Source organism: Chaetura pelagica, unplaced genomic scaffold (genome assembly GCF_000747805.2).
Source record: "Chaetura pelagica isolate M959 unplaced genomic scaffold, ChaPel_1.0 scaffold612, whole genome shotgun sequence".
Classification (NCBI taxonomy): Eukaryota; Metazoa; Chordata; class Aves; order Apodiformes; family Apodidae; genus Chaetura; species Chaetura pelagica.
The window spans coordinates 222,097-234,138 of NW_009952448.1; the positions used below are offsets into that span (position 1 = coordinate 222,097).

General features: G+C 49.2%; 1 protein-coding gene across 1 annotated transcript in view; it reads right to left on the reverse strand.

The window, feature by feature from the left end:
• MAP4 (microtubule-associated protein 4) overlaps positions 1 to 12,042 on the reverse strand; it is a 105,503-nt gene that overhangs the window by 48,803 nt on the left and 44,658 nt on the right. Inside the window, exons 5-12 of the mRNA XM_010008547.1 lie at positions 11,984 to 12,041; positions 11,227 to 11,355; positions 10,623 to 10,697; positions 8,616 to 8,756; positions 6,113 to 6,510; positions 5,773 to 5,992; positions 4,196 to 4,333; positions 3,235 to 3,402 (exon numbers count right to left, since the gene is read on the reverse strand). Coding sequence (XP_010006849.1) covers positions 3,235 to 3,402; positions 4,196 to 4,333; positions 5,773 to 5,992; positions 6,113 to 6,510; positions 8,616 to 8,756; positions 10,623 to 10,697; positions 11,227 to 11,355; positions 11,984 to 12,041 — 1,327 coding nt within the window. The remainder of the gene's footprint in view (positions 1 to 3,234; positions 3,403 to 4,195; positions 4,334 to 5,772; positions 5,993 to 6,112; positions 6,511 to 8,615; positions 8,757 to 10,622; positions 10,698 to 11,226; positions 11,356 to 11,983; position 12,042) is intronic.

Sequence of the window (12,042 nt, forward strand, 5' to 3'; positions counted from 1 at the left end):
TCTTTCCCTTGAGTCATGGAATTTACCTCATTTTTACTGACTGTGTCAGCCAAAGCCAAGTGCTTTGCCTCCTCCCTCCTGCTCTCCTGCAGGAAGGGTTGGCCTGAAGGACCCAAATCAGCCATTTCACTTCTGCCACCATTTGCTTTAGGCTCCTCTGCCACCAGTGCAACGGGCCGGGGCACTTTGGTGACATCTGATGTGTTCTCCTGAAAACACTCAGCAGCAACACAGCCCCTCTCTCTGCTTTTCTCACAACCTTCCTGAGTTCTGTCAGTTCTACCAGGAAAGCTACTTGGCTCCATCTTTTGCTCAGGAAAAGGCTGCTGGAAAAAACTCCTTTCTCCTCTTTTACTTCTCCCATCACTACCCCTTTTTTTTGGCTTGTCTGCAGGATAAGCACGAGCAAGGTTGAGTGAGGGGTGTTCTCCTGCAGCCAACCCTCTGCCTTTCTCAGGGAAAGGTGTTTCTTTCACAGGCTCATCTGTCCTCAGGCCATCAGGCACTCTGCTTCCATCCTCCCAGGGCATCAGCTGCTCAGAGAAGCTTTTGAATTTTTTCACTTTCCCTTCACCACGCTTTTTTTTAGGTCTGTCCAGCCCACGTGCAGCACTGGGATCTCTTCCAGTCTGCTGCTCTAACGCAGTAAAGCCCTTCCCTTTGTTGTGGTCAGGGGACTCTGCCACCACCACTCTGTCCACTGCTTCAGCAGAGCTGGGATGTTTGGTTGCATCAGACTTTGCTGCCAGAAGAAAGGGCTGCTCTGAAACCCCACCAGCCTTTCTGGTCTGCAAAGCAGGAAGCTCCTTGGGTTGTGGTGAAGCTGGAACAGGCATTTTGGTGGGGTCTGCTGGAGTCTTCAACACCCCCTCTGCAGTACTGAGGTCAATGGCCATGCACTTATCAGAGGACACTGGCTGAGTTTCAGAAGCTGCCTTGGGCTGGTTGGGAAGCTTGTCCAAGGGGGCTGCAGCCTCCAGAAGAGCAGGATGCTTGAAGGATTCATTCTCAGCCCTTTGGCTTTTCTTCTTTGCTGCTGCCTCCAGTGACCCACTGGAAGTCTGAAGCTCAGGGTGGGCAGTGTCACGGAAGGCTTCACGCCTGGGAGATGTGCATTTAGCCTCCTTTTCCTTGCCAGGGAGGAGCAATTCTGGAGGTCTGGTCTCCAGAGGAGTTTCTGCTTTGCTTAGAGCGACTGCTTCCGAAGGAGATGGTGTCTGGTCAGCACCTCTGGGCTCCTTGCACTCCCTCTTCTCATTTTTATCAAGAAAATCTCTTTCACCAGGCTGGGTTGGCCCCTTTGCTGGAACAGGTTCTCCCACCTGAGCCTCTCCTACCTGCTGCAAAGGAACCTCTTTTCTTTTGCCTTTAGACTGCAACATCAAACCTTCATCTCTCCTTTCTCCTGTGCTCCTGACACCTCCATTTTTGGCATCCAAGACAGATTCTAAAGGTGTGCTGGGCTTCTGGGCCTGCTGTCCTGATGCTGGCACTGAGAGCACATTTTGCTCCTCCAGGATATGACTCCCTGGTCTTATTTTGGCCTCCTTTGGCACATGTGAAGCTCTGCTTCCTGAGGCTGGGGGCTGCTCTCTGCCAGCTCCAGCAGACACGACAGGACAGACATCTGGGTCTTGCGACTCAACAGCAAAGGGAGGATTTCTAGCAGCTCTTGAGACCGTCACATTTTCATCCCAGAACTCCATTGTCCTTGGCAGCTGGTTTCTCTTCTGTTTGGGTTTCTTTTTCTTTTTCTTCACAATGGCCAGAGAGCCTTCCAGCTCCCAGCTCTCCCTCAGGCCATCTCTGCAGCTCTGCACACACTCTGACCCCGCGCTGGATGGCTGCTCAGCTGCCTTGGTATGTGACACCCTGGTGCCAGGGGAGCTTCCAGCACCACATCCATGTTCCACTATGGAATAGGGATCTACTTTTGGGTCAGGACTCTTCTGGTGTGGGAGACCTACGAGACGTTCCTCTGGTACATCTGCAATAGGCACTGGAGCAGGTTTTGCTCTGCCAAACCTGCGCTCCCTTGATTTGTTAGCTTGCCTGATTTGTGCAGTGGGGAGACCTGGAATACAGGAAGCCTGCTCAAACATCGAGGCAACTACTTGCTTTAAAAAAAAAAATAAGTCAATATGCTATTTAAAGTGCATACATATAAGATTTTAGCCATCTAAAACAGTCCAGACAGTCACGTATGCAGATTTTCCAGCACCGACACCACCCTAATTCCAAAGCCACCTCAGCAGAGCTGGGATAGACATTTCCACACAAAGCCTGTTTAAACCACTACCCATAAATAAGTCAATGCTATTGAAAAAGCCACAGTCCCTGATACATGCTCTTACCCCACCGAAAAGCAACAGTTCTTGTGAGGACATGCTATTGCTTTTTAAAAATGCAGAAAGGATCCATTTTGTCTCAGCAAGACAAGCCAGGAGGGGCACTTTTTATATCTCTAGCTGGCATCCTTCCAAAGTGGGGGGAAAAAAATAGAAGTTGAGTGGAAAGATGAGACTCGGGAAGAGAGAAGGGGCTTGGTGGGGAAGGGGGAGCAGAGGAGCTGCGTGCCCCCCAGCACCCAGGGTGGGAGCAGCAGAAGGCAGAGCTGCTGGGCCCAGATGTGCTGGGCTCCCTTACAGGCAGCACCAGGTTTCCTCAGCTACAAGCCACTGGTTTTAGGGAGAGCCTCAGTCCTTTGTCAGAAAGGCCTGGCCCACAAATCAGCCTCCAGACACCAGTGTAAGCAAGAACAGCTCACAGGAGAGGCTGGGTTAGTGGAGCAGGAGGGGAAAAAAATAATAAATCACATTTTTCCTTTGGTAATTACAAAACTCAATTTGGAAGGAGGTCTGCACTAGGAATATTGTAATAAGAATTAATGGTCCTTTTTAATACCAGGATAAAAAGCTAGCAGTAATGGCAAAAAGATGGTGAGCTTTGAAATTCTACAGCAGAACAGCTATTAGCCAGGCCCAGTGATAAAGTACCAGCAGCACCAATATTTGGGTTTTTAGTCCAGTGAACATGGAAGGGAAAAGACTATTTAAGAGGGCAGGGATTAGAGGCAAAGTGCAAGGAGAATCACCGAGGAAAGCAAAGAACTGCAGAGCTGCCTGGTGCAAAAAGATTTCTGCTTGCTCAAGTGGCAAGGCAGCCAGCAGGAAAAGGTGAAAAGTTCCCAGAGGATATTGTCATTCTAAAATTGACTTATTGTTTATATTCTACCTGTGGGCTCTGGCAGGGTTTTTTCTTGCTGAGGTTCTGCGTGTTGAACATGGTTGTGTTCAGCCTCCTCCTTTTGTTTCTCTGTAACAGTGACATCCACAGTGGGAACAGGCTTTTCTGGAAGGTCTTTATTTTCTAGTGCAGCAGCTTCTTTTGCTTCTACTGCAACTGAAAGATGAGAAATATGCACAGAGTGTTTCAGTTTTTAGGAATCCAGGCAACCTGCAGTCTAAAAGCAAGCCTTAAAAAGGGTACAGGTTTGGGTGTTAGTAGGGATGAAGTTCATAAGATGGAGTAGCCTGCTGGGTATTATCTGCTCACAGCTTAAGCAGCAATTTTATATTCTGGCAGACACACCAAGGTGGAGGTAAAACAAGAAGCCAAGACTGGCCTGGGGCTTCAGCTCAGGGTGAAGGTTTGTTTGGGGTTTTTTGTCCCTCTTTGTAATCAACTGAATACAGACTATTCCAGCTTCCCACTGGAATTCAAATCCAGAATATGCTTTATTAGCAGCCTGGAGTCCCTGTCTAGTGCTCATCATCTAGTATTCATACCCACCTCAGCAGATATTAATGCAGACACTATAAAATGCCCAGCTACACATAATTGGCACATAGTTGGCATTTGTAAGACATAATTACATCAGGGAACAGTTCTAGATGTAATTAATTTTACTTAAATTTTAAATAGGTATAAAAATGATGGCAGACATTGGTATAGCTATGGATGAGGAAGAAAAAGACAAGTTATGTGATGGGAATTTCAGATGTGAAAACTCTCATCTTTGTAACAGCCCCCACATCTGCACACACCAAGAACCTGCTTGAAATTAACCATTTGTTGCTTTGTCCATGGTAAGGACAGGACAAGAGGGTCTGTGAGGAGGAACTTCAGTGGTGCGGCAGAATTAGCTCAAGCAAAGTGCTGGTTCCAGTTTTCTCCTGGGGTCTGCATTTCTCACCTGCTGGTTGTGAAAGGTGGTTTGTCTGCTCTGGAAGATGCTCCTGGTGCTGGTTGGGAGGTGCTCTGAGGTCTTTAGCTTTCTCTGAGGGATCAACACAAGATTCTGGGACTTTGGATTCCACATTTGCAGTTGCTTCTGCAAACAGAATATAAAGGATAAAAATTTGTATTATTTTAAATTTAGATCAGACGAAACGAGACAAAAATCACTTCCTCACCTAATCCTCATCTTCCACAAGAAATGAAAGGTTTTCCCCACTTTTAAAGCAGTGACAATCTGCCTTCTGGGATCACTTTCCCCCAGCTCTCCCCTCCTGAAAGTCTCAGTGTCCTGCAAAAACAAATCTTCCTGTGCTCCTGGGATTTACTCCTTCACTCGCCCACCTGTGCCCCCCAGTTACTACATCCTAGCAGGGTTTGGTTTTTCTGTTAAAACTTCTTTCTTTTGAAATTTATTCCTATCATTAAACTGAAGAGTATGAGAAATAAGAAAGAAAACATCCCACTCCAACTTTTCAATGAGAAATGTCACCAAATTATCAACAAATCTACCAGTCTCTTCAGAAACCATTTTGGAGACAAGAATCTTTGTTTGGAAACGTTAAGTCTCACAGGATCTGTGGAGATTTCAGTGTAAGTTGAGGATGAGAGTGAGACAAAACATAAGTACCAGCAGAGAGGAACTAAAATGTCTCTGGGACTGTCCTAAAAACCAAACATCACTGCTGAGAAAGCCAAGTAAAAAAAGAAATAATTAAAAAATCATTAAGATATTCTAGTTTTATATTTTATGAGCAATAAAACCTCATGAACCATTTCCTGTCTGTACCTTGACAGCAGAACTGAGCTCTACTTCAGATGTGTTTGGTTTTCCCCCTGTGCTGGGCACTGGGGAGGGGGCACCTGGAATGCTGGGCTCAGGTCTGGGCCCCTCAGGACAAGGAGGACATGGAAGGGCTGGAGCGTGTCCAGAGAAGGGCAAGGGAGCTGGGGAAGGGGCTGGAGCACAAGTGTGAGCAGGAGCAGCTGAGGGAGCTGGGGGTGTCCAGCCTGGAGCAAAGGAGGCTGAGGGGAGACCTGCTGGCTCTGCAGCTGCCTGAGAGGAGGTTGGAGCCAGGGGGGTCGGGCTCTGCTCCCCAGGAACAAGGGATGGGACAAGAGGAACCGGCCTCAAGTTGTGCCAGGGGAGGTGGAGGTTGGATCTGGGGAACAATTCCTGCCTGCCAAGGGTTGTCAGGGCCTGGCCCAGGCTGCCCAGGGCAGGGGGGGAGTCCCCATCCCTGGAGGGGTTTCCAAGCCCTGGAGATGGTGCTGAGGGACATGGGGCAGGGCTGGCCTTGGCAGGGCTGGGGGAATGGGTGGACTGGGTGACCTTAAAGGTCTTTTCCAGCCCAAACAATTCTATGATCCTATAACCTGAACTACTAAAAAATAACATTGATGACAATTCTGTATCTGTGTGGCCACCACCAAGTGCTACCAGGAGTGTTGCTCAAAGTGCTGTGCCAACCCAGGGCCTCCTCACCCCCCTTGTTATTTCAAGCCTGAACAAAGCTTTTGGGCAGGCATGCTCACCTGCAGGAGACTTGTCAATGGGTGACTTCTGCTGATCAAGAGGAGACTCAGATGCCACCAGCCCTTCGGATGCAGCACCCTTGGTGTCAGCTGCAGGGACAGACTTGGTTTCTGCAGAGGCAAACCCAGGTTCCACAGCAGGGAGAGGCTTGGCTTCCACCACAGGAGCAAACCCAGAATCCATAGCATGATGATGGTTGACTTCTGCTGCTGGGGCAAACTCAGCATCTGCTGCTGCTGGAGCAACCTCAGAGTCCATGGTGTGGTGAGATTTAGTATCTGCTGCTGGGGTAAAGGCCAAATCCACACCCTGGGGAGATTTGGTATCTGCTGCAGGGACAGACTCAGACCCCAGAGCATGATGAGGTTCTGCATCTGCTGCGGGGGCAAAGGCCAAATCCATCCCATGGGGAGGTGCTGTGTCTGCTGCTGGGGCAAACCCTGCATCTTCTGCTGGAGAAAACTCCAAATCTGCCCCATAATGGGACGTGGCATCTGCTGCTGGGGTGAAGCCAGGACCTGCCACTGGGGTGGATGCAGCATTGACAGCATGAGGAGCCTTGGCTTCTGGTGCAGGAGCAAACCCAACATCCACAGTCTGGAAAGGGTTGGTTTCTGCTGGAGGGACACATCCAGCATCCAGAGCTTGAGGAGGCTTGGTGTCTGCTGCAAGAATGGACCCAGGTTTTTCTGCAGGAAGGGACAGGCCACCCAAGGCAGGAACACATGCTGCATCTGCTGCAGAAACACACATCATGGAAATCAACATTTCACAGATACTCAATCAAATTTCACAGAATGGTTTGGACTGGAAGGAACCTTAAAGATCATCTAGATCCAACCCCCTGCCATGGGCAGGGACACCTCCCACCAGACCAGGGTACTCCAAGCCCCATCCAACCTGCCTGTAACACTCCCAGGGGCGGGGCAGCCACAAAATGCAGAGTGTAAATACCTGACAGCAGTTTGATGACCAGAGAAGATGGGGCTTTCACTCCTTGTCTTTCAGCCTCACTTACTACCCCCTTAGGCCAGTGCACTGAGTTGTGCTACTTGTGACAGTGCTCAGTGCATCCAAGTGCTTTTCCTTCTACAGCCTCAGGTGCCTCGTTTTGTCTCCTTGACTGCAGTGTTAGACATGTCTCCAACATAGGGAGGACATGGAGCTCCTGGAGAGAGTCCAGAGGAGGCCATGGAGATGCTGGGAGGGCTGGAGCAGCTCTGCTCTGGAGCCAGGCTGGGAGAGTTGGGGTGTTCAGCCTGGAGAAGAGAAGGCTCCAGGGAGACCTGAGAGCAGCTTCCAGTGCCTGAAGGGGCTCCAGGAAAGCTGGGGAGGGGCTTGGGACAAGGGCAGGGAGGGATGGGAGCAGGGGGAAGGGTTTCCAGCTGGCAGAGGGAGCTGGAGATGAGATGGGAGGGAGAAATTGTGTGCTGTGAGGGTGGGGAGAGCCTGGCCCAGGTTGCCCAGGGAAGCTGTGGCTGCCCCATCCCTGGCAGTGTTGAAGGGCAGGTTGGATGGGGCTTGGAGCAGCCTGGGCTGCTGGGAGGTGTCCCTGCCCATGGCAGGGGGGGGACTGGATGGGTTTTTAGGTCTCTTCCATCTCTTCTATGGCAGGAAGGTGGAACCAGATGATCTTGAAAGTCCTTTCCAACCCAAACCATCCTCTTAACCCATGAAATACTGTTCCTGCTGCTCCTGGTGGGATGGTGCTGCAGCCAGTGCCACTCCTGGCACAGAAGACACTGTTATCCAGGGAACCACCAACTGCCCTTTATTCTTTCATGCCCAACTTGGCCTCGTGCATGTTTCACATCCCAGCTCCTGCCCACCACGCTGTTAGCTCCAAAATAACATCTGTCAGTTCACAGCACAATCAAACCCCTGCCGTTCAGTTCCCATCTTCACAAAAACCCCTTAAAGGAGCTTTTTCAGTCAGTTTTAGTTTCATATCCCCAGTGTCTAGAGGCAAGTCCTTGCAGATGATCACAGGCCAGAAGCTGCAGATTTCTGTCCTGCAGTTCTGAGCCCCAGCAGCCCCAGGTCCTGCCCGCACAGTCACCTCAGCCTCCCCACACACTGCTGGGGAGATGCTGAAAAAACACACTAAATTTCTACTGACTGTTTAGGTCACATCTAAAAATATCCTCCCCAAACAATGGAAAAGACATTAAACCTTAAATTAGATACTTAAACTGAACGTGGAAAGAAATTAGAAAAATGGAAGAAGCCTGTTTTATAACAGCACCATCAATGCTCCAGGGACCCCAACCGAAAGACCCACCGTGTGCTGGGCCTTGTTTTGCCTCTTTTATTTCTTCTTTGATTTGAAGTGATATTATGAGTCTCTTCAAAATAAAATGTAAAGATTGGGATTTTACAGAAGAGTAAGAGAGTAAGGAATAGATATCAAAAGCAGTCTGGCTGCTGGGTGGTGAATCACAGGAAGCCTTGAATATAGCACACAGCAAGGGGGCAAAGACTGGTGCAAAATGTCTTCATAATGTCTTTATAACAGGGAATTCTTAAGGGATTTCTGTACAGTATCAGCCTCCTGGTACAGCCATCTTCTGGAAACACCTTAACATTGTTCTGGAGCCAAAATGTTGAGAAAGGAAAGAATGACTGAATTAGACACTGGACTGTGACAGTAGGGCTGAGGAGCAGAGCAGACTTGTTCTTCCTCAGCAAGACAATGCAGGGATCAGAATCCTCCAGCCACACTGGAATCTGTTAGTGCCTTCCTGTGTTTCCTTCTGGAAAGGCAACTCCAATTGTTCCACCACTACAGCTTGCTCAGAAGGGCCTAAACCCAGCACCAGCTTTTAGCCTGAAGCAACATTACCTGATGTTGCACCTTCTGGTCCATCAGCAGCTTCGGGCTCTCCTGGAGATGCTGTCCCTGCAGCAGGAGGGAAAGCAGGAGCCACAGCTACAGGGCTTCCTGGGAAGTGGGGTTTCATTGCTTCAGTCATTGTGGGGGGCACTGGGCAGAGAAAATGCAGTTTGGTTAAGCCCTCAGAAAGGTCTCAGCAAACCACTTTCCCATCTGGAGTTGTCAGGATGTGAATCACCCTCTCCAAGTGTGTCTGCAGCAACAACCCACATGAGTCAGCTCCCCCACTCCAGCATCCCCCTCGGGTTGGACAACAGCACTGGGTTTTATCTCTCATTTTCAGAAAGTTGGTGCAACTCCCAGGAAAACACTTGTATCTGGAGAGAAGCTACTGCCACGAGCAAGCTGAGAATCCAGTTACAAAGCAGCCAAGTTCCACCCCGAGCCCTAGGGAGAGCCACCACCTCCAGAACCACTTCCTACCTGGGACCAGTGTCAAACTGCCCTCTGCACAGCTTGTTCACCAAAACTGCCAATAAAAAGCCCATTATGGACCAAGTATCACACTAGCATCAGAGAATCATGGAATGGTTTGGGTGGAAAGGGACCGTAGGGTCATCTAGTTCCAACCCCCTGCCATGGGCAGGGACACCTCCCAGCAGCCCAGGCTGCTCCAAGCCCCATCCAACCTGCCCTTCAACACCCCCAGGGATGGGGCAGCCACAGCTTCCCTGGGCAACCTGGGCCAGGCTCTCCCCACCCTCACAGCACACAATTTCTCCCTCCCATCTCAGCTCCAGCTCCCTCTGCCAGCTGGAAACCCTTCCCCCTGCTCCCATCCCTCCCTGCCCTTGTCCCAAGCCCCTCCCCAGCTTTCCTGGAGCCCCTTCAGGCACTGGAAGCTGCTCTCAGGTCTCCCTGGAGCCTTCTCTTCTCCAGGCTGAACACCCCAACTCTCCCAGCCTGGCTCCAGAGCAGAGCTGCTCCAGCACTCCCATCATCTCCGGGGCCTCCTGGACTCTCTCCAACAGCTCCATGTCCTTGTTTTGGGGAGCCCAGAGCTGGACACAGAGCTCCAGATACACAACAGAATCATGCCTGGAGCTCCAAAGATCTAACTGTCACCAGAAGCTAAAGACCATCAGACAGAATACACAGGTTTGCAATTAGAATTTAATTTAAAATTCTGCTGACTGTGCATGAGCCAAAATTCCACTGGTTGGTGCCCTCAGCTGCACCAGCCCTTAGAAGCAGGAACCACGAGTGCTCTGACTTAGCACTCAAGTCAGGAGCTTTGTCTCTCAGTGTGCACTGGAATCCTTGTCAGCAGTAAAATCCCAGTTTCAGAGCTCCTTTTAATGAGTAGATTTTATACACTCTGTTTATTATTTTATTATTTATTCCATAGGATGTTATTTTAAACCTATCATATATCCATGTAGATATAATTGTATTATGTATCTGATGATTATGTTGGTGCCAAGGCATGGAACACACAGCCCAGCTGGCAATGAAGGTATCTTCACTCTCATGGGGGTGCACAGAATGGAGACCCAGCCTGGAATCCACAGAGTTTACTACTGAAAGGTTTTTTTTGTTCACATCTGCTAACTTAGTTTCCCAAACCCATGACAGGACAGGTTTGCAGTGGGTTACAGCCCTGCTACCCAACACGGCCCCAGAGGACACGTCACTAATCCCTGCTGATACTTGGGCCTGGAACTGCATAAATTACATTTGCTGCCCTAAACGAGAAATGAACAGGCTCTACAGCTGCAGGGTTCTCCCCATCTCTTCCAGCACTAAACCACAAAGTGTGTGGTAACATCCCCCTCCAACATACATTTCTCTTCTAAATTGATTTGAGAACCAGAAACAGTGTTTTTCTTGGCCAGGTCCCACTTCACTCCATCCCTGCCTTTTGTTTCTTGGAAAGTCACATGAGAGGAGAAACTGCTGCTGCTGCTCAGGAGCTCCAAGGACAGTTCCTACAGATCAATTAAAAACTGTTTTTACCTGGTGGCTCACCAAAGAAAGAGGCATCTGGTCCCTTCACATCATGCTGAGCTCCCATCCAATGTTCTTCAGGCACTGGGAAACAAACACATTGAGTCTTGTCACTGCCACAACCCCTGCTTTAGTTCCTCAGTTGAAGGTATCGACTCAGCTGTTTGGTAGGTTCATTCTCAGGTAACTTCCAGTTCCCTTTGAGAATGGTACTAGAACACCATGTTCTTCTGTGATTACTGCTAGGGAAAGCTTGCATCAGAGGAGAGCCTCAACCAGCACTGACCCCAGGACCCAAGAGAGAAGGTTCTTTTTTCAGTTCTTCCTGGCATCTGGCTCTAGGTGGCCCTCCCTGAGCAGGGGGGTTGGACAAGATGACCTCCAGAGTTCCCTTCCAACCTCAGAACATTCTGTCATCTCCTAACATCTTCAGAACATTCACACTGAACCCAGAACTCTCAATGCCAATAGGATACTTTCTAATCCTGACTCATTTTACTTACCAACTCCTCCACCAAGATCCTCTAGGACCAGGAAACCAAGATTTTCCAGCTGCAGAGCCCTCAGACCCAGCTAGCAAGACAGACAGCAACAGCAACCATCTCTTTCTCACCTGCTTGTTCTTGCAGAAATTCTGCAGTTGAATCCAGGCCAATGAAGGCTGATGGGTCTAGAGCTTCTGCAGGAGCATAGAAGGACCCCAAGAATGGTTGTTCAGGTACCATCATGGATCCATGTGGTGCTAATGAAATAAAAGGCCTTTTGTTAATCCCCAGGCTGGCCCTAACAACCCCCCTCCCAGATGTGAACTCTGTACAACCCTTGGAAAATGAACCTTTCTCTTCTGCTCACAAGCACTTCAGATGAAGTTTGCAAGCAGCTCTGGGTTCACTGACCTTCACAAACTGCACTGACAGTTTTCTGTGCAGACACAGGTTGTAACAAGGTGTAAGACAGGAAGCACAGGCTTGCCAGTTTTTTCTTACTTACAAGTTCTTCCCCCTTTGCTTTCTGCTTCTGCTCCCATCAATTCTTGTTAATAACTGCTCAAACTTCAGCAGGCCAAACACTGAAGACCACTTTGTGGGCAAAGTCCATGTGTATTTGGTTTCTAGCCATGAAGACAAGACATTGGTAACTCCTGCTTCAACTGAACTTGTCTAGATGTCCTAACTCCATCTGCCTAAGTTCACTTCAAATAAACCTTCCTGGCAGTAGCTATTGAAATGGCTTTAGGCACTACTGAAAAAAATCATGGGAAGAGATTATAGTCTGTGCACTTAGCAGCTTAGTATTGTTCATTACATGAAAGTCAACAGAAGAAACACCAAAACATGACCATCAGGGACAAATGCTGAGGACAAACTCACCATGCATGTCCCTGGAAGCATCAATGTGGCCCGGGAACAGCGGCACACTCTGCATGTCA